The 22,233-nt window shown below is 31.3% G+C and overlaps 4 protein-coding genes across 4 annotated transcripts; 1 reads left to right on the plus strand and 3 right to left on the minus strand.

The window, feature by feature from the left end:
- Positions 1–4,369: 4,369 nt before the first annotated feature.
- Positions 4,370–7,077, minus strand: LOC123923437 (elongation factor 1-beta). The gene is made up of 6 exons (XM_045976128.1): positions 6,861–7,077; positions 6,644–6,760; positions 6,468–6,540; positions 5,201–5,321; positions 4,840–4,953; positions 4,370–4,723 (listed from the first exon to the last, which is right to left on the minus strand). The coding sequence occupies exons 1-6, from the start codon at positions 6,944–6,946 to the stop codon at positions 4,560–4,562; spliced, it is 675 nt and encodes a 224-aa protein (XP_045832084.1). The 5' UTR covers positions 6,947–7,077; the 3' UTR covers positions 4,370–4,559.
- Positions 7,078–11,346: 4,269 nt separating this feature from the next.
- LOC123924645 lies at positions 11,347–13,231 on the plus strand. Its single transcript, XM_045977598.1, has 4 exons — positions 11,347–11,547; positions 12,192–12,289; positions 12,447–12,664; positions 12,862–13,231. Exons 1-4 carry the CDS (start codon positions 11,497–11,499, stop codon positions 13,122–13,124), a joined length of 630 nt encoding a protein of 209 aa, XP_045833554.1. The 5' UTR covers positions 11,347–11,496; the 3' UTR covers positions 13,125–13,231.
- Positions 13,232–13,555: 324 nt separating this feature from the next.
- LOC123922667 (transcription factor MYB61-like) lies at positions 13,556–16,623 on the minus strand. The gene is made up of 4 exons (XM_045975362.1): positions 16,309–16,623; positions 15,314–15,645; positions 14,609–14,884; positions 13,556–14,240 (listed from the first exon to the last, which is right to left on the minus strand). The coding sequence occupies exons 1-4, from the start codon at positions 16,621–16,623 to the stop codon at positions 13,556–13,558; spliced, it is 1,608 nt and encodes a 535-aa protein (XP_045831318.1).
- Positions 16,624–20,482: 3,859 nt separating this feature from the next.
- On the minus strand, positions 20,483–21,447 carry LOC123922668. The gene is made up of 2 exons (XM_045975363.1): positions 21,394–21,447; positions 20,483–21,307 (listed from the first exon to the last, which is right to left on the minus strand). The coding sequence occupies exons 1-2, from the start codon at positions 21,445–21,447 to the stop codon at positions 20,483–20,485; spliced, it is 879 nt and encodes a 292-aa protein (XP_045831319.1).
- Positions 21,448–22,233: the final 786 nt, after the last annotated feature.

The following is a 22,233-nucleotide window of genomic DNA, read 5'->3' on the forward strand; positions in this document are numbered from 1 at the left end:
TAAATAGTGGGTAGCTTGTCAAATGTAAATTTCTTTTCCAGCAAAAGAAAATGTAATTTTTCTATAAAAAAAAATGTAAATATGTTGGGTGATTTCTTTTTTTTTTAATATATTTCAATTATTACTCATTCTATCTTCTTTTTATCATGATCACTCCTTGTGTCTAATTATAAATGTAAAAAAAAACTAAATTATAAATAAAGTACTCATTTCATCTTCTTTTTATCATGATTCTTGTTATAAATTAATTTTCATCGAGCATTATTTTATTTGTCACTACCATAGATAAAATGTGAAATGCCAACGTAGGGTGGTCCGGTTAATAAAGAGTTGGTTCATACTGTGAAAAAATGTGAGTTCAATCCTTGTTGTCAGCATTAAAATTTCTTTGTTGGGACAGATAAATACTTGTAAGCGCTATTTAAGCTTTGAGGTCTATATTGTTGATGAAATGTAGATATTGAATGTGTATTTGTTCAAAAATGTCATATTATAGAAGAAAAAAAAATAGAATGGTGGAAATTTTTCAAAATACTCACAATCAAATCTTGAATCCGCCGAGAAGTCTTGTAAAATTCATTATTTTTTATTGAGGAGTCACGAATGCTAGGAACACTATTTTTCCACCATTTTTTTTACACTCACTTTTTAATTGAGTAAAATTCATGTGAGTCTCACCACTTTATGTGAAATTTATTTCCAAAATATAACCTATATTAATTTCAACGACCAATAAGAAAATGGAAGTTAGAAAGAATGCTGAAAAAGAGAATATATCCCACAGTCATCTTATCACTATTTTGTTATGATGATGTTGAAATAGTTTTGGTAATTTTCCTAGTACCTTAGTAGCAAAGTGCAAACACTTGCTCACGTTAGAGATATATAGTGATTTAATTAAAGAGGCACGGGTGCAGAGCCATGTTTTGGGACCCTTACTCATTCATAGATATTTTCCAAGAAATTAATCTTGATGCACCTAAAATAATAGGATTTATCTATGATAGGTGTTAAATATGTATGGATCTATCTCAATTCCAAAAAATAGTGGTTAGTTGTCCTCACATATTTATATATTGTTCTCGCATATTTATACACACAATAATTCAGGAATCTGAGAGATGTGAGAATTCAAATTACTTCAACAATAAATTTGAGTTTGCATATAAAAAAAAATAGATTTGAGTTTGAGTTCCGTTGAGTTATAATATCTTCTTTACCTTGATTTGGACATATTTTTTATGCTAAATTTATCTTATAAAAATATATTAATGTTTAATTATTAACCTCTTAAAAATAAATTCAGACTGGTCATTGGTAAATTAAACTTTCAAGAGTCGAGGATCTCAAGCTCTTAAGGAATATACATGATGGTTATGTATCATTAAGTTTAAGAACAACCTCTTAAGAATATGGTTCATGTGACATGTATGATGATGTGATGGATCAATGGATAATTGATATTTTTGAGAGACTCATAAAAATACAATAACTTAAATATGGGTCATTAAATTATTAAAAATTAATTAGTCCCCTTAAGTATTTAGTTAGGGATTTGATTTCTGACTCATATATATTGAAAAAATTCAATTGAAAGGAGATAATTCACCTTATATGGTCCATAGATTTCTAACGGAGATTAATCATCCCTTATAGTGGAAACTAATTAGTACCGATATCATGGTAAAGAAAAATGTAAAATATAGAACTGAATGGATCCACCAAGATATTAGGCAAGACCATATTAAAGTAGATAGCCAAGTTTTTACCAAGAAACAGTATGAAATATCCATTAAAAACCACGACAAGGTGATGATGTATATGTCCAAATGTAATTGATTTTGTCGTGTAATATATTTAGGCCTACCAACTTTATGTCACCCATTTTATATATGCAACTATGCAAGTCATGAATTCTGATATGGACATTTCTTTGACCTACAACTTTGGCAACTTTAATGTAGTGTGGCATTTAATTAGTAAATAAATTATTTTATATTTTACGTCAGTTTTTTTTAATCCTCTAGTTCACATAGGAAGGGATCATTCAGAGTTTAATTGTGAGATAAGTAAAATCTAAAAAAAATTGTTTTTACCTGAAATTAAACTCGAATTCTCACAAACGATCCGTCATAAGGAATCTTTTTAAGTGGTTTGTTAATAATGTAGGGACTTTGTACCAAACAATCAATGCAGACAACTAAATGTGAACAAACAATTATTTTTCTTTCTCTCTAGTCTATTTAAAAATAACATGGGAACTTTATTCGAGCTAAGATCATTTCCTATAACCAACATTAAAAAAAGTACATGAAGGTGAAGCTTTGGGGTTGTGGAAAGCAATTCAATGGATACATCAATTACAATTCTAAAATGTTACTTACTAATCATTGAATTAAATTCTCAAGGTGGTGGATAATATAAATTAGGGTCATGCTAAACGATGCTCCAAGACACTTGTTAAGCATAATATAAAAGGAAATTAAAGAAAAAATTAATGGTGAAAAAACAACTTTCTACAATTTTAAGGCATTGAATACACAAACTCCAAGAAAAAAATTTCTTATTAATATAGTATTTTCCTATAAATTATCCACAAGATTTTATATATATTTTTTATATTAAAGAGGACCTAAACCCGAAAAAAAATTACATTGCAATGAAGCGAGGAGTCACTATCCCCAACACATAAGCTAACAACACTTGTTAACACTCTATAGGACAAGACTCATAGAAAACCACGAGTACCAATGCTACATCTAACATTAGCAAGTACATTGACACATTCGCCTCACGATACGAGTGTTTCACCACAACTTCCTAGTCTAAATCTAATAATTGACGGTTTCGACTAATCAAAGCTCCTTCTAAAAGACTGCCTATCCCTTTCGAACGAATCACGTGATCCACCACCATATAATCCACATTAACTTCAATCTTATTGTATCCCTTTTGTATCGCATACTTCAAACCTTCGAAAACTCCCCATAACTCTGCAACATAGGCACTACACAAGCCTAAGTTCTTAGCAAAACCTCCACGCCAAACTCCATTACTATCGCAAATCACACCACCACACCCGGTTGCACTTCCTTCCTTATAGGCTCCATCCCTATTTCCATAGGTGGCTGCCAACAAACCATTATTTCAGTTCTCCAATCTTCTAAGGGTATTTTGTATCCCTGTCAATCTTGCCATAATGATATTTTTTTGTCTTAAAACTTGATCAAGCGATCCCCATTTCCACTTCTTTCCTTCGCTTTGAAAATTATGCAAGTTATGATTAATAGATGCACCTCCTTGTCAACTTCTCTTCAACATATCCATATATGAATCTTCAAGCAACCAAGCACTTTCAAAACGGAATTGTTTTGGCACTATAAGATGCGAGCCATCAACCGGAGAAATTAGAAGTGGATGATGATCCGAAAAATCCAACCGGGTCAACACTTTAACATACCCATCCAGAAAAGCCACGCAATATATATCAGCTTTCTTCGTCATATGTGAGGTTCCTCTCCACACAGCAGCCACTGCATAACTCCAATGAAACTTCTTCAACTCCATTCCTCAAAATAGAACATCTTATTCTTTTCTCAGATGAAGAACTTGATTTAGAGAACTAAGGCAAATAATCTAAACAATGGTCGAAAGTGCAGGATCTAAACTCATACAGGCATGGATGAACACCATGCCTTCTTTTTTGGACTGGTTATGAAAAACCGGCGCCAGTTCTATGTATACATCTATTTTGTCCAGTTAAAAATGGTTCCAACAGTTATTATTCCGGTTTTCAAAGATTCGAGTTTATTGTGTCTAACCAAACCATATGCTAGCACGGTTGCAGTTGAACTAGTTAAACCGGCCAATCAAATTTCTAAAACAAAGATTTAGAGTTTACTGTGTCTAACAAAACACTGCAGATTTCCTACAAATCCTACAATCACACACACATCGAAGGTATCCTCCACTATTTGATTCATCCAACCACCCACATTATTTCATTTTCACTTCATAGCCTTAAACTACATATTAGTAGTTTTTGATCTTCTTTTCAAAAAGTTAATATAAATAGACAAGATGACGAGAACACCTTGTGAGTCCATGGTATTTCATTGAAGATTCCACATACAATTACAACAAATCAAACGGTGGTTTGGGATCTCCGATTAGAGAATGACTAAATTACTCTCCCAAGCCAAAGGTGGTAAAGATATAGTATTTTCTTGGGCCACCATGACTTCATTCATGGCATAAAAAGGTTGAAAAACTGACTTAATATTGTGTGTAGATTCAATAAAGGTTCTAAACTTATAAAAAATTAAATAGACGGGCATATCTTCAGTGATGTTAATCCCACAAATGTGCATGGTGTTTGACATGAATAACATTAAATTGCCATAAAATATCTCTTATCTCTTTCACTCACTCCATACAATTCTTGTAACAAAACCACCACCGAAACATGAAAGACAAAACAAAAAGAGTAGAGGGGGAGGGGAGGAAAACTATCACAAAATAGAAAATAACAGTCTGATTAGCCGCTTCAAAATGGCCATTTAAATTTTGTTGAATGCAACAATGTCGCAACTCTGGACATACTCGTTAATTGGCTCAACGGTGAGTTTTTCTTCAATGAGGTCGTCCACAGATACAAGATCGTCGATAATGGTCAACATGATCTGCAACTTCTTGATTCCGTATCCGACAGCAACCAACTTAGCTGTAACAATTGCAACAAACCATTTTAATCAGACAGTCGTTTACTTTTTATAGAAGGTAGATTGCATTGAAACATGCTTAAGAAAGATTAATGAAAATTTCAAGTTTTTAACATACATGCTCCCCAGGTTAAACCTTCAATCTCAACACTGCGAACAGCCTCTTCGAGCTTCTTCATGTCAGTCTCGTCATCCCAAGGCTTAACATCGAGCAGAATGGAAGATTTACCACCTATTAAAATATCACTTGATGAGTTTCAAATACTTTAAGCAAGAGATAAATTATATAGATATAGTTTTAATGATTCTGTCACACAAGTAAGCATAACTTTCAAGCATATAACTAAATATTCCTACCACACCAAAGAACATGGCAAATTAAGAGGATCAAACACATTCAACGACAGCTTTTTCTCGACAATACAATAATAATGCTTCACGTAAAATAGAAGTTCCTTAAGACTAAAAAGAAAGCTTACTTTCTTTCTTCTTGGCGGGCTTCTTAGAAGCCTCTCTTTCCTCTGCTGCCTTCTTATCCTCTTCTGTTTCATCACCAAAGAGGTCAAGATCATCATCATCTTCTTCAGCAGCTGGTGCAGCCTGAAAAACAAATCCCAATGATCAAATTAGTTAAAGTAGTTCCTTTAACTTAAACTTTACAATAACTCGGTGCATCTGAATAGAGTCAAAAGTTTTAAAAGTGTATATTATACAATTCTAGATTACAAGCACACTACCCTTTCATTGTTTCTAACTTAGATAACAACAGTATCACTTGGGAAACATCTCCATTAGGTAAAATTAACCAAAGAACAATTTATGTTGCTTCAGTTGTAGTGTGCCGTGTCATGTCGAAACTCCAAATTAAATTATAGTATTTAGTTTACAACATACAACTCTAAACTACAAATACAGGACAAAGCTGCCTAAAATAGATCTACAATGAACCAACAGTTGTCTCAACCTCGCTATGACTATATCTAAAAATACCAGTTGTCCCTTTTACAACTCTAACACAGTATCCATGTTGCTACCTTACCTTAGTTAAGAAATATCCCACAAAAAACTGTACTTTAGCAAGTAATGTTTCAAAAACTGTACTTTAGCAAGTAATGTTTCAAAAACTGTACTTGAGCCAAACTGACTTCATTTTTAAAAAAAAACTGTACTTTAGCAAGTAATGTTTCAAATACAGTTAAGAGAAATACAAGATAAAGTAATATCAAACAGCAAAAAACTTTTCCTTTAAACATGGTTACAATAACTTAAGAACTGTATAAAGTCAGAGAATTTATATTCTACATATTTAGAATGAGTGCATAGCACTATCTGATTAACATGGTTATCCTAATCAATAACAATCTTTCGGTAATGGTACACACTATACAAAAACATTAATTTGGTTAAAAAACCAGACACAAGGTTCTATATAAAAGTCATGTTTGTCTAAGCTTCTTGCCTATTTTCACTTAACATGCAAGCTTAAATATTAATAGCAACAATGAAATTGATGCAAAACAGATGCTGATTTCAGATTACGTTAGAACTGAGATATAAAAATCTTATAGGCATTGAAAAATCTCTAAATTTTCTGATTTCACAGATACTTATTGCAAAACTTTATCCAAAGTCCCTCTAATAAAACAATTAAAAAAAAAACACAGATCAATAAGTAAGCCATGCAACTGTATTGTAAAAACAAAACAACCAATAAACACAAAAATTAAAATTAAGATTGATGCATACCGCTTGAGCAGGTGCTGCAGCAGCTGAAGCAGCACTTCCAGTGAATTTCACACCTTGAGCTTTTCCAGGGAAACTAATCATACAAAATCAAAATTAGCAAATAATAATCAAATTAAACAAAACTAAACTCAGATTTCAATCAATAATTAAGAATACAAAAACTGAACATAACATACCTTGCAGCAAGCTTTGAAGAAACAGCATCATACCAAGTAGCAGCATTAGGAAAAGAACCACTTGGCTTTTCAGTAACAGCTCCATACACTTTGATATCATCCTTTGTCAATTGATCCCTGAAATTTCACAACCCAAATCTCAGAATCAATAAAAAATCAATCTTTTCAAATAAAAACAATGAAAAAGTTGAAATTGAAAGGGTTTTAGGGTTATTACCCAGAAATATAGGTTTTTCCAGAGAGGAATTCATTGAGGGATTTGAGACCTTCCTCTGTGTGTAGATCTGAGAAGGTAACAGCCATTGGAATGAATTTCTGAGGAATCGGTGACGAAGAGTGAAGAGAAGAGTGTATGAAGTGTTGAGCGGAGATGGAGAAAGGTTTAACCTTCAATAATTGGTATTTATACTATGCATAATCTCAAACCCTAAATCAGGATTTTTTTTTTTTTATCAAAAATATTTGCTATTTATTTTTAGTATACGTTCATACTTCAGAGTATATTCTTATTTGATTTGCCGTCAACAAAAAATAATTTAATTTTTTTTCAATTTTTTTTTATTTTTTTTTGAAGATTTTTTTTTTTTTTTTTTCAAAAAATATCTTTTATATTTTATACATTTTTATTTTCTTACGAAATTTCTTATTCATTATTTTTTAAAATTTCTTATACATTTTTTATTTTCTTACGAATTTTTTATTTTTAAAAATATCTTTTATATTTTATACATTTTTATTTTCTTATTCATTATTTTTTAAAATTACTTTTTTATGAGATTTTTTTATAAAAAAAAATTACTTATTCATTTTAAAATAAGTGTTCACAAATCACTAATTTGATGTGCGGTCATTGTCGACTATGCTTCTCGCTACTCACTAATTTGACGAACTTGGTAAAAAAGTCATAGTTTGTTCATCACATTTTACTTTTTTTTTTGTCAAGTAGTCTAGTGGTTATAAATTCCACCTTAAAAGTGAATAAGTGGAATGTCGACTTCTACATATAATGTGATGTTCTTAGCAACAATGTGATGTTCTTAGCAACAGTAATGATATACCATCCACATTTTACTTATTAAATCCAAAATTGATGGTGGACTACCCTTTTTTGTTTTATTTTATACAACAGAAACTTCATTCCATTCACGACTTTTCCTATATTACCATTTTTTTATTCATTTTTATTAAAAACATAATTTTAAACTTAAACTAAAAGTAAATAATTAAAAAATTCATCTGAATCTCCATCTTCACATTAGCATCTTGTTCATCAACATTCATCTTCAACTCATCATCATTTTCGGATTTAATAACTCATGCTTGATTTCTTCTTCTTCTTCCTCTTCCTCTTCAATAATTTGATGTGCGTGCTATGCTTCTCGCTACTTAATGATTTGATCGTAAACAGAGAAGAAACGAGAAATGAAAAGAGGATTAAGGATTCTCGCTACTTATCTTTTGTTTTAACTATTCAGTAAAAAATAACAAAGAAATAGAATATCCGCTACTGTCAACTTAGCCTATGCAAAGCCGATGCTAGTAGCGTCAATGCTCGACACTAGAGTGTCCCGGGGCACTGTTTAGCAATACCATTTTTCTTATAGTATTCATTAAATTCCCTTTTAGCTCAGTCTATGTGAGTATAATTCAATTGGTAGAGATATTCTATTTTATATGCAGAGAATCTCTTTTCTCAATAGGTAAATGTTTAGTCATTAGACTCTTTGACAAAAAAAAAAGCTCTTTAACAAAAAGAATTTCATTTTTAACTTTAGGGTCGGACCTCCAAATAGTTTGGACGGACCGGCTTAACCACATTTTTTCCCCTAATCAGTGCAACACCTTCCCCGACACTACTCCATTCATCTATACTATCTGGTCAACCTCCACCCAACATCCAAACATATTTCCTTCCATCAAGCACAAAAAAAATCAACAAAATCATGTCCACATAGGCACACGATATAGCTTGTAAGTTTAAGTTCGTTTCGATATTCAATTTTCCTACCTTCTATTAAATGGTTTTTCAATATTTTGTTATATTTTCTTTCAAACATCATTTTATTAATTTATTTCAAACTTTGGTTTTGTGAATATATTTTTTTACACAATTTATGAAGTTCTTCAAAAGCATCTCGGAAACCCTCCTTAAGATATTTGATTATTTTGACATATGAATTGGAGGTGTCCTTTTGAGGATAGTGTTTTTCTTTTCTCTCCAACAATTTTTTTTGTTGAGACTGATTGACATGTACAAACAATATAAAATAGTTTTATACAGTCAACCAATAAAAAACAATCAATCTGCGATGTCATACAATTAATTTGTAAATAATTTTATGATTTTTGCAAAATACAAGATGCATGTCGGTATAAAACTATTTTACACCATAAGTAACGGCATATTCTAATTTTTTTTTTTATAGTGACACAACATAGTTTTAATCCAAGTCTTCCATTTCAATATTCTTGAAGGAGTGAGTGCGACATTTTCGTAATTTTACCAACAAATAATTCCTATTTTTTTTCTTTCTTTTCTAACGGCAAAGCAAATAATTCCTATTCATAGGAAGTTTAATCAATATCTTGGTCTGTTCTGTTTGACACTAGTACTAGGACAGTCCTAGGACAATCAGATAAGGACAATTATTGAGGAACATGATAAGCTAGTCAGCTTAGATTTTGCCAAAAACAAACATTAGAATTTAAGCTAACCCATTATTAAAAACAAATAATTATTCTTAATTAGTTTGACATTTGATTTGAGTACATACTACTACTAGATGGTTACTAGTTAAGAGAGTGTTTACCCGAGATATCGCGAGTCTCTTCTACTTTAAACAAGATCCTGGATATTTGATCCATAATTTAGGAATGTAGCAGTTAAAATTCTTGGGAAGAGATTGCTGTTCATCTATCTCACAACACTCGAAAGATTAATCTCTACAGTTGTACGTTGCTGACGCAAAAAACAAATTACTAGATGGTTACTTGGAATATACTTGATGTATTCAAGAAATGCTATTTATGAATATGTCATGACATTCATCACACTATCTTGAACTATATTACTACTTCTTTTAGTATTAAGAAAAAGAAAAGTTGAAGAGTTTCTTATTATTGATATGGTTCTGCAGAGAGTTGTTGTGATCCATGATGCATGTAGAAAAATCAATTCAAAAGTTTTTCATTGGGCTCCTAATGGATTATCATTGAACTCAGGAGATAACCTTACTCTAATTGCAGTTCTTCACCAGGTCATCACTCCTTGTAAGTATATAATTTTCCATGAATTGAAAATAGCTTATGAAAAGTTTCTTTTATTTATATTATATTTAGTTTACTTTGTATATATACTCAATACAGAATTTCAGACTGTTTTGTATCTTAGCCATTGAATATCAGATCAGACAGATCGGATTAAATTACTGAAAATGATCTCAACCACGTGATTATGATTAGAGCTGTCAAAACGGGCGGCCCGGCCAATTTCGGGCCGGCCCGGTCGGGCTTCGGGCTTCGTCGGGCCGGGCTAAAAAGCCCGGATAAAAAACGGGCTACCAAAATTAGTGCCCGAGCCCGGCCCGGAACGGGTAGTCGGGCTTTCGGGCGGCCCGGTTTATTTTTTTATTTTTTTTTTACTTTTAGTGTTCAAACTCAACTATATAAATAGTATTAATAATTCTCGCGCGTCCTATTTTTTACTCATCCGCTATAAATATTATATAATTCGCGCACGCCGTATTTTTACTCATCCCCTATCTACGAGTTTCTCGCGCGCCCTATTTTTACTCATCCACTACCTACGAGTTTCTCGCGCCCTATTTTTACGCATCCGCTACTTACGAGTTTCTCGCGCGTCATATTTTTACTCATCCGCTACCTAGGACTTTCTCGCGCGCCCTATTTTTATTCATCCACTATGTACGAGTTTCTCGCGCGCCCTATTTTTACTCATCCACTACCTACGAGTTTCTCGCACCCTATTTTTACGCATCCGCTACTTAGAGTTTCTCGCGCGTCATATTTTTACTCATCCGCTACCTACGACTTTCTCGCACGCCCTATTTTTACTCATCCGCTACCTACGAGTTTCTCGCGCGCCCTATTTTTATTCATCCCCTACGTACGAGTTTCTCGCGCGTCCTATTTTTACTCATCCGCTACCTACGAGTTTCTTGGGTGCCCTATTTTTTTCTCCTGCTACTTAAGTAGCGGACGATATTTTATAATTTATATTACAAACTAATTTCAAATCATCCGAAACAAATTATTTATATTTATATTTTATTTTATTTTATTTTTAATTTTAATTTTTTCGGGCTTGCGGGCCGCCCGCGGCCCATTCGGGCTAGCCCATATTTTTAATCGGGCTTTGTCGGGCCGGGCTAAAAAGCCCGGAAATAATTCGGGCTAGGATTTTCAAGGCCTGAGCCCGGGAAAAAATCGGGCTTGGCGGGCCGGCCCATTCGGGCTAGCCCATTTTGACAGCTCTAATTATGATACGACGGTCCACATCTGTTACAACGTGCTGTTGTAACAGCAGCCAGCAGGAAATCCTTTTCCTTTATATGGTGAATGCATAACATTAACCTCTTATAGAAAAAATCATGAAATTAAAGTCATTATCCCGATAAGTGGATGTCGGCTACATAGATCAAACAATGTCATAAGTTATTTATTTGTGTATGGACAAAGTCAGATAATTGCAAATTTTGTCCACAACATTTGCATTTTACTAATCAATCCATTTTTTGGTAGTGGGGAACAAAATCAGTGTTGATAGTAGGTTAGCATTTGGAGCAAACAAGAAGGTTATTGAGGCAGAAGTTGCAAGAAAGAAACAAGAGTATATGCAAAATGAGGAGCTTGCTCACATTTTTGAACTTTATAGATCAATGCAGGTAACATGAATATTTGTCCTATGTTTTTCCTGGTTTATGTTTAGTTTGATTTAAGTGTGTATTTATGGTGTTTGATGATATGCCCAAAAGGGATTAGTTTGCTGAAATAGAATTTTGTGTAAAAAGCTACTAACCACAACACTCTCTCCACTCGACAAACAACTTTCGTGCATGTGGTTAATTTGAACAAATTTGAGACCACTTAATCACTTATAGTCGATTTGTGCCTTTGCTCGTGCAGAAGTAAAAAACAATATAATCCATAATTGGATAGAATTTAAGACTGCAAACTGTGGTTATCCTTTTGTCATGGACAATGCGCGGAAGATTTTGTTTTGTTTATTGTGATTTAGAGATGGGTTTGTTAATGTCTCTTAGTTTTGTGTTACCCAAAATTTGTTTCAGTTAACTTTTAGGGTCGACTTTAGTTTGTAGACGGAGAAACACGCAACACAGTTTATTCTAATTTGGTTGTAGAATGTTGTTTTTCGTTGAATGTATGTATTTTACCGTTAAAAAAACAAAAGAAGAAGATAATAATATCATTGTAATGTTCTATACAAAATTTGAAGAAAATGTCACATGTTAATGTTAACTATTAGTATTATAGCTAATAAAACAATATTGTGCATCATATTTTTCAGGTTAGATTTAATATAGAAATAGCTATTGGATCTTCACCAAAGGCTGTTGCATTAAAATCAGCCACAAAGCTAAAGGCTACTTGGTTGATACTAGACAGGTCAGATCAAATCAAACTAATAATCAAATTCCTTTTACTCTTAATTATGAATGGATCAGTTGTACACAATTTAATTAATACATTTGTTGAAATAAAACTTATATACAAAGTTACAAACTAGAACCTCATATCAATGAAAAATGCACCTTGGTGACAGGAAAATGAAGAATGATGAGGAATACTTCCTTAAGAAGCTTTATTGTGGCATATCAAGAATAAGGAGTTACGACAGAATTGTATGTATAAGAGGACCGATTGATACGCCTCAACAAAAAAGATCATATAGAAGCTCTGAAACATATGCAGACAGTAGTATACCAGCATATGACTTTTCAACTGACCTAGAGTTTTTCACCATTGACATTTTCTCCAATAGTAAGTCCTACAATGCTTATAGACTTCACGTCGTGTCATTTTTAGATTATACCGGCATTTTCACCATTAGTAAATCTGAAAAATTATTGTTCTAGTCAGGATTCGAACTCGAATTATCCTGAACAATTTGACCTTAACTGAAATGATTATAAAATAATATCTAAGATCAATTTCAACTACTAACAATTTGATGATAGGTAATGTAAACTATGAGATGTATCAAGATCAAGGACAGAGACAAAAGATTCACCTTAAAGAAAATAGGCACAATGAGCAAGAGAGGGTCCTAAAACAGAAACATGAGTTCAAAGAGAACAATAGCAAAATGCAAGAATATGAAAGCTTAAGCACAAATGTTTATCAAAAAAGTGAAAGATACTTATATTCTGGTGGAGCTAGGAACTTTTTTCTTGGAGGAGCTAAAAAATATACAGTATGTGAACAATTTTTTAAATTTTGAGTAATTTTCACATATATTAAATTAATTTCAAGCATTATATATATCCTCACTTTAGGGGAAAAGGCATTAATATTGATGTTGTTGTATGCTTCTATGGATCATTTACATATCACACATAAGTTTTGTCACAATCTGTACTATATAGTTACCTCCTCAAAGAAAGTGTAGCTCTTTCTAAGACCAATAAGAGTAATTATTCAAATTTATTATTTGATAAGAAATAATGTGAAGGGGAAAAAATTGTGTTCATAATGCAGCAAACAGAGGAATAAAATATATCTATCAAATAAAATTGTATAGGCAAAAAATACATAATGCAACTCAATTCTCAGAAAATGAAGAAAAGAAAAACAAAAAGCAAAAAGAAAGAAAGAAAACTTGCATGGTAAACACTATAAGCTAATTTGCCATTATCTATAATCCTTCATAAATCACTTAGGATGGAAGCTTTTTCCATATATAACCGCGTCTAAGGTATCCTTCATATTGTGTGGAATCTTGTCATGCAAGTTATTGTTATCGTCGTTGTCTGATGAACTTAAGTCAGGAAAATGATCCGAATCTATGCCTTTTCCATGTAAAGCTGCACCTAAGGTATCCTTTATATCGTCTAGAATCTTGTCATTATTGTGCGGAATCTTGTCATGCAAGTTATTGTTAAAGTTGTTGTCAAATGAACCAAAGTAAGAAAAACGATCCCAGTCTATGCCCTTTTCATTTATAGCTGTGTTTAATGTATCCTTTACATCGTGTGGAAGCTTGTCATTCAAGTTATTGTTATTGCCATTGTCTAATAAACTTGAGGCACGGCGAAGATATGAATCTGTAAAATTGCGAAGGGAATTTGCTCCAAAATCATTCTCAAAAGAAATTGGCTTCTTCCCATTTTCATCAACCAAATTTACCTTAGACGAACGAACGCGACTAGCATTATATGGAGAAACTGATCCTGTCCTCTGATATTGAGCCTCCTTAGGTGGTGGAAGTGGATTTTGAGGATACTCACCTAACTTCTTATAAGAAGGAAGTTGATAGTCCATATTTTGAACGTATGAACATGGTGGGAGTGGATTTGGCACCATGGTAAATTGATTACTAGAAGTTCCATTGCCAACCCTGAAATTGATGAATGTAACTTAAATTAAATTTAAGATATATATATTTTTTTAAATTTTTTTTTATATACAATTCAAATTATATGTTAAATTTTCTATCAGGTGTCAGCTCCCAGCAATAAAAGTTTAACTTTATAACTTTAATGGGCATTGTTAATAATGGTGACACTATCAAATTATTCTTAATAAATTATTCTTAATAATGGTGACACTATCAAATATTTAACAACTTTTTTATATAAGATTTGAACGATGCCCATTATAGTTATATAGTCAAACTTTTATCGCTAAGCTGACAGCTGATAGACAATTTAACGTATAATTTGAATTGTATATATAAAAGACAATGGCATTGTATAATCTAATCACCTATTAGTCCATGTTGGGGTAGTATGTTTGCTTGTAGAAGTACTTCCCACACAATAGTAGGGCATCTTTGAATCATCAACCCACTTTGGAAGCTCCTTATTTGAAACATCAAATAATTTTGCATTTATCTCATCATATCTTGATGGATATTTTCTATGCAACTTGTGTTCAATTGAAGGAAGTGGATTGTACATATTTTGAAAGTTTAAATATGGTGATAATGAAGATGGATTTGGTACCCTGGCCTCATGCATAAAAGAAGTTCCAATGCCAGCCCTGAAATTCATGAAAGTATCTGTAAATTTAACATATGATTTTTTTCAAAAAATAATAATTAGGGAATAAGACATTATTATAATTAAGACTAAATTGCATTTTTGTCCATAAATTTCTAAATTTTACAATTTTGACCCGTTCAAAAATATCACTTTTGGCGCATTAATTTCATCATCAATTGAAAAAAAAAACCTTTAATTTCATCCTCAATTGCTAAATTGTAAAATTTAGTGAGTTAAAAATGCAATTTAGCCTAATAATAATAATAACAGTGACATTAAGTTATCTCTTAAAGTTATAAAATTAAACTCTTACGACACTAACACATATAGACAATTTAACATATAATTTGAATTGCTACCGGCAAAAATATATAATTTGAATTGTAAATAAAAAAGACAATGACATTGCATAATTTATTCTACTTACCTATTAATCCCTGATGGAGTAGTATGATTGCTTATAGAAGTACTTCCCACATTGGTGTAGAACATGTTTGAATCATTAACCAACTTTGGAAACTTTGGAAGCTGCTTATTTGAATCATCAAATAATTTTGGAAATTGTTTAGAGTATTTGTCATCTTGTGAATCAACTTGCTGGCTGGTAGAAGTAGAACCACTCAAACTCTTCTCTCTATTGTCATTCAACTCATGATCATGACTCAAACTGCTGGAACCATTCAAACTATTCTCTCTATTTAGTTTTCTTTCTCTTGCATTCCAGAAATTCTTTATATCATTATCTGATCTTCCAGGCAACTAACAACATAAAAGGTGACAAATACAAAATAATTACATGAAAACAACATATAAACACATGTAAACCTAGATTGAAAATAAATTTCTTCCAATAAATTTTTTCATAAGCTCTCTCATTCCCTTTAATTGATCAGATGTTATTGTAAAATATAAAAAGTAATCTAAATAATCAACATGGTGTAACACAAGCAAGGCGCGTTGAGGCCTAACACAATTTTTTTAGTAAGTCTACGGATTTAACCTTTGTCACCGTGACTAATTAAGCGGGAAAATATCTATAATTTTTTAAATATATTTATATTTACTCGAACTTTTTGGTATAAAAGTTTTAAAGCCTAAAACTCTTGCTTGGTGTCAACAGGGTATTGAAATTATTTGCCGTATTAATCTGAAGTTCGGCCGTAGTATAAATAAATTTTGGCCAAAAAATTGTTCTATACAAAATTTGAATTCTGATTTTTTCAGACGATCCGTCCTTTTAGTGAAACTCATTAATCACTTGAGCTTCGTTATAATAACATAGAAACACACTAATATTACTATACTATAGTTTTTAATTAGATTGCATAATCTAATTAATGCACATGGTTGCACTTGTAGATTGATAAATAAAAAAAAAAAAAAAAAAAACAAAAAACAAAAAGTGAAGCATGAATACAAAACCTGTTTAGCCATGTCACACCATTTGAGATTAAGCTTTTTCATCCGAATGACTTCTTTTGCTTCATGTTCACTAAATTTTCCCTTTACCACACCTGGCTGTAAGTGATTTATCCATCTAAAACGACAACAATTTCCACTTCGAGCAAGTTCCGTTCTCTTTTGTACTTCATTCCACTTTCTAGCTCCATATTTTGTCACATAATCTACCAATATTTTATCCTCATCTTTTGACCATGTTCCTTTTTTCAACGATCTATTAGTATTATTATTACTATCACCATCATTGTTTTTTTCTTGCTTCGAAGATGATGACATAATGATAACTAATATTAATGCTTCTACGTAAAATATACTATTTGAAGATATGAGTATATTTTTTACTATGTGAGGCTTTCATATATTTATATCAATAGTACGTGTTAGTAGAATTGTAGAAATATTAGGATTATTAAGTAAGGCAATGAGATCGATCGAGTAGAAAAGATAAAAAAAAACAAACTCAAAAGATAAAATTTCAATCAATTATATATTTAAAAAAACAACTTACACTACAAATCTTTTATCTTATTTATTTGTAACAAATTCGTCATTTATCTTCTTTTAATTTAATTTAAAATTGATCATTTATCTTTATAAAAGTACATATATTAATCATTTATCTTATTTATTTGTAACATGTTCGTCTTTTATCTTATTTTTTCAACACAATTTTTTTATCTTTATAAATGTACATGATAAACACAAATAAATCTTTTATCTTAGGGTTAATTCTATGGTACATTATTAGATACTTTATAATGTATCGGTACATCAGGTCATTAAAATGATAAGTAAATGAATCATTTTTAAAATAAATATTTTTTCTATCATTTAGAACATTATAATAACCAAATATTATTTATCAAAATTGTCAAAAATATAAAATTTGATATTTTTTGAATTTTTATTCCTTATAAAATATTGAATTTTTTTAATGAAAAATCTTAAAAAATTAGTGAATTGCTTATAAACAGTGAAATTGTGATTTTTCTTGTCATATTATTTCTAAAATACAATAACCGGCTTAATTAATAAAAATAATCGCTAATTTATCAATTTAACGACTTAATGTACCGGTACATTCGAATTATTTCAATGTGCCGTAGAAGTTCCCTTATCTTATTCATTTGTAACATAATGAAGGTTTGGAACATTGATATATGTCTTCTCAAAAAGAAAAAAAAAAAACATCGACACGTGTGAAAAGTTTGAAACATATATAATCATTGACCGTCACAGTCCTACTCTTTTAATGGTGTCTCAAGTGAAAGTGTTCAGCCTATCGATATAGACATTATCACTATATTGTGGTAGATCCAACCGTTTTCAATTTTTTATTTTTTTTTTATAAAAAACAGTAATTTTTTTTTTTGGAATAAACAGTAATTTTTTTTTTTTACATAAAACTGGAATTCTTATTTCCATTAAAAAAGTCTAATTAGTTTAAACTTCAATTTTTTTTTGAGCTGTGCTATATACAGCGAAAGGCTGTTTCGTGAATTCCACGAATTGGAGCGGACCCACTTTTGTTTTCTCCTTTTTTAGGATATATGCTTTTCATTTGTGAATTTGTGAGAACAGAGCAAAACACTCCATTGTTTGCTGTGATAGACAGAGCAATAAACTACATAATTAAAAGAGCACTAAGAAATTTCAACAGAAAAATTTGGCAAAAAAATCACTCCTGTAAAATTGGCTCATCACTCAACCAGAATCACTCATCATCCATCCATTGCTCAGCTACAACCTTTATGCAATTAACTAATGCTATTGCTATCTTAATAACTTGCATGCTGCAATTGGAATTTAAAGAACGGCAACGAATGGAAGTAAGGGGAAGGAACAATAGTGTGGACTTGCTTTGGTAAAAGAAAATTCAATTGAGAAAAAATAAAAAGAAGTTTGAGAGAATAATAGAAAGAGACCTCAATATATGAGTTTGAGAAAAAAATAATGAAAAAGAGCATGACAAACCAACCAAAAATTTCAGAGAGAGAAATTTGAAAGAAGAGAACTAGAGAAATTGAAGAGAGAGAGAAGGCGGTGTTGTCATGGGTAAACGGTGGATGATGAAGGAGATAAGAGAAAAATAAAATTAATTAATCAATTAATTGGATGAATAAGGCAAGTGGGGGTGCGCCACATCATTCGTGGTTTAGTCGTGGAAAAGATTTCGCTGTAATGAGCATTACTCTTTTTTTTTTATGATAACATTTCAATGTAAACGTGGGACCATTCGTAGTCTTATGCGAATGGAGGTATATATACAATTAGTGCAAATTATTTATACTTTCATGAAAAAATTCTTTCGTAATCTAAATTGGGACTTCAATCTATTGCGATGGTGGCACAAGTATGGGGGAGTTGGGCACTGCCGAAAGTTATCGTCTTTTCTTGGCAAGCGCTACTTGGTCGGTTGCCTACAAGAGTTAATTTAGCGTATAGATGGGATTCTACCATCTTCTTGTCACTTGTCCACTTGCTTGGGTCGTGTGGTCATTGGTCCATAGGTGGTTTGGTGTAGTTTCGGTGGTGCCGATAACCTTATTCTTGATCGATATGTGAAAGCATTCTCAAGGTGTATAGGAAAGGGAAATAAGGTCCCAAAGGTATTCTTTTAGTGTGGCATGCAGTGGGTTGGATATTATGGCGCATGAGGAATGATAAGATCTTTTCGGCAAAAGAGGTGGATGTGAAAGTATTATTTGACAAAATTCAAATTACTTCGTGAAAATGATTGGTTGCAAAGAAGATTAATGCCCCATGTTTATTTTATGAATGGCATATAAATCGCTTTGATTGTATTACTCGCTAGTTTTTTTGTTGGTGTGTATAGGACTTTACCTTGTCCGATAGTTTTGGGACGAATACTATCTGTATTTTTCCTACTTGTGTGGGTTTAGTACCTTTTGTACTAATTTTATTTTTCTAATATAATAAATTCATTGCCGTTATAAAAAAATTGTAAATGTGGGACCTTAAAATAATCAATAAAAACGTTTGAAATTGCACTAATAAATTATCTACGTGAGATAAAGTAACCATGACAATGATGTGTTTGGTAAGTCCAATAAATCAGCTCATTGTTTATTGGACTAACTTATAAGCTTTTTTGAAAAAATAGACGTGTTTGATACAAACTTATCTAATTAGCTTATAGCGTTAAATATGTTTTTGGTTCCTATAGTTTCACAAAATTTTCGTTTTAGTTCCTGAAGTTTGCTTTCACACTTTTTAGTCCCTGAAGTTTTATTACTCAAGGTTTTCAGTCCATACTTTTCATTCAACTCGTGCATATCATTCGAAATTTTAATTTTTTTTTCTGCGGTCATGTTTAGTACATTATATGAATTTCTATTACAGAAATTTAATTTTTTTTAACAAAAGATGAATTAAATATGAATTTTTTAGTTTTTTGCACATAAAAATTCATAAATAATTCATCTTATGTTAAAAAAATCTAAATTTTTATCGGAGATATTCTTATAATATTATAAACATTTTTTTTTGAAGAATTATAATATTATAAACATGAATATAAAAGATCATTCAAAAATGTGAAAGTATACAATAGTTTGATTAAAAGTAGGGACTAAAAATCTTGAGTGAAGAAACTTTAGGGACTAAAAAATGTGAAAACAAACTTCGGGGAAGACTGCTTCACAACAAGCACATTCAAAGGCAACTAAGAACGATACACCAACTTGACCTAGCCAAACATTTGGCATGAACGGTGACTAATTTTTATTGAAGAATTTGTGAGACGCATATGATGAACTCATCTTTTAGCCGAATTGTTTCCATTGGCAAAAGTCGGAGATCAAATACTTACTTGATCACTTATTTAAATGACTCAAATTTCCTACCACTTTGGACCAATCTATTGTCAAATTCATCTATTTTAACAATTTCTAAGTTGATTATTGATTATAATTAATTGATAAATTTGAATTATCTATAAAATCGAACAATTTTCTCATAATAACAAAAGCATATATAGCAAATAACATAATCACCAATGATATTTCATGTCAAATACACAACAAAAACACACAATATAATAGAAAAAAGCAAGTGGGAAAAAGAAAAAAAAAACATACAAAGACTAATTTGTTTCATCACATACATCATTTGGTCACTCGTTCAAATCAAAAGCTCGAACAATTCTTGATTTTGATTGACTTGATTCCCCAATCTCACATTGATACCTATTAAGATTCTTCTCTTTAGATGCTAAAAATGGATTCTTTAATTTCACCAACATCTTCCTTTTCTTCAATTTTGTTTCATCAATATTGTCATCAACTAGAGTACCACTAGTAGTACTAGGTAACACTTTCTCCTCATAATCCAAATTCTCATTAAGCTTTTCTTCTAAAATTTTAGCCCTAGACATATGCATGAGTATTTGAGCAGCATTATCAACTTCATAGCTTCGACCCCTTTTATTGGTTTTAATAAATCTTGGTGGCCAAGTTATTGATTCATCATCATCAATAACCAATTTTTTAGGTGCACCAATAAAATATTGATCTTGATCATGATTATCATCATCATCATCATAATCATAATCAATATTATAATTAAACTTATTAGGGTGAATACCCCTCCATTCCCTTTCGGGGTGAGATCTCATGTGACCATATAAAGCTTTATTAGATGAAAAATTCTTCTTGCAAACATGACATATTTGTTTTCCATCATAATTAGAAGAGTTGAAACTAACCCTAGCTTTAGCCTCATTCTCTTTCCTTAGAAGTTGAAGATGAAATCTTTTGTGACCACCTAATGCTTTTCCACAACCAAAAATTTTGTTACAAAATTCACACTTGTAAATTTTTGAACTTGTTGATCCTTCTTGATGAAGTCCCTTTGGTTTATCATAAACTTTACAAGAATTAGAAGTTGAAGCTAAACTTTTCTTCTTCTCTATAGGTTTCATGGAATTTGCCCTAGTATCCTATTGAAAGAAAAAGATAAAAGAAAAAACAATAATTAAAATATTGAGCTACAATTAAGCTTATGTTTGGCATCATGGTGGTATACTGGAATCACAGTGACCCACTGTGATTTTTCAAAAGCTACGTGTTGAATCACCATGATTCTGACATAAATAAAGAATAACATAAGGAGTAGTGATATGTACCTGATGTGTGCTACCATCATCGAGCTTATTCTTTTTTTTTTTGCAATCCATTGAAGTGAAAAATGGTGTATAGGGGAAGTTGAGGTGTGAGGAGAAACAAAGAGAAGAAAATATAGAGGGAGATGAAAGGAGGGATGTTATGTTACTCTTAACTCTTAAGCATAATGAGGATATTTTTGGTACAAATTAATGAGGATTTTTTTACTACAATTTTTTGGATACATTACAATAGGGGAGTTGAGGGGTGAGGAGAAAATAAAAAAGGTTACTGAATATTAATGAGGAATTAAGTGATTTTTTACTGTTAAAAAATGATTGAGTTTTTTTTTTTTTTATGAGAGTGATTGAGTTTTTTTTTTTTGGGTGAAGAAAAACAAAGTGAATGATTTCATTCTTTTTAGTTATTCTTCAAATGTGATTGAGATTGTTATTTAAGTTGATTCTTTAACGATTTTCCACAACCCTAGTTTTTTAAAAAGCATTCCTTGATCCTAGTATCTTTCTCAATTACTAACTTACTAAATTTAGTTAAATTTCCAGAAATTAATTTTTTATAAAAATTGCCCCGAATTTTTTTGTTCTCCTGAGATTTATTTGAAGATTATTGAACAAGAAAGATCTACATTAGAATAAAGTCTAATATAAATTACTTTTGTTTGTCACAAAATATAAATAAGCTCTGACCAAAAGTAATAAAATAAAATATAAATTACCTTTTGAAATTTAGCGGGTTAATATCA

Source organism: Trifolium pratense, linkage group LG4 (assembly GCF_020283565.1).
Source record: "Trifolium pratense cultivar HEN17-A07 linkage group LG4, ARS_RC_1.1, whole genome shotgun sequence".
Classification (NCBI taxonomy): Eukaryota; Viridiplantae; Streptophyta; class Magnoliopsida; order Fabales; family Fabaceae; genus Trifolium; species Trifolium pratense.

Coding starts and splice junctions, on each gene's coding strand:
- LOC123922668 (XM_045975363.1), bottom strand. CDS start 21,447: ATGGTGATTCAACACGTAGCTTTTGAAAAATCACAGTGGGTCACTGTG. Junction 21,308..21,393: donor AGTGGGTCACTGTGATTCCA/GTATACCACCAT, acceptor TTCTTTCAATAG/GATACTAGGGCAAATTCCAT.
- LOC123923437 (XM_045976128.1), bottom strand. CDS start 6,946: ATGGCTGTTACCTTCTCAGATCTACACACAGAGGAAGGTCTCAAATCC. Junction 6,541..6,643: donor TCTTCAAAGCTTGCTGCAAG/GTATGTTATGTT, acceptor TTGTATGATTAG/TTTCCCTGGAAAAGCTCAAG. Junction 5,322..6,467: donor CTGCAGCACCTGCTCAAGCG/GTATGCATCAAT, acceptor TTTGTTTTTCAG/GCTGCACCAGCTGCTGAAGA.
- LOC123924645 (XM_045977598.1), top strand. CDS start 11,497: ATGCAAAATGAGGAGCTTGCTCACATTTTTGAACTTTATAGATCAATG. Junction 11,548..12,191: donor AACTTTATAGATCAATGCAG/GTAACATGAATA, acceptor CATATTTTTCAG/GTTAGATTTAATATAGAAAT. Junction 12,290..12,446: donor ACTTGGTTGATACTAGACAG/GTCAGATCAAAT, acceptor CCTTGGTGACAG/GAAAATGAAGAATGATGAGG.
- LOC123922667 (XM_045975362.1), bottom strand. CDS start 16,623: ATGTCATCATCTTCGAAGCAAGAAAAAAACAATGATGGTGATAGTAAT. Junction 14,885..15,313: donor ACTCCATCAGGGATTAATAG/GTAAGTAGAATA, acceptor CATGAATTTCAG/GGCTGGCATTGGAACTTCTT. Junction 14,241..14,608: donor ACCCCAACATGGACTAATAG/GTGATTAGATTA, acceptor CATCAATTTCAG/GGTTGGCAATGGAACTTCTA.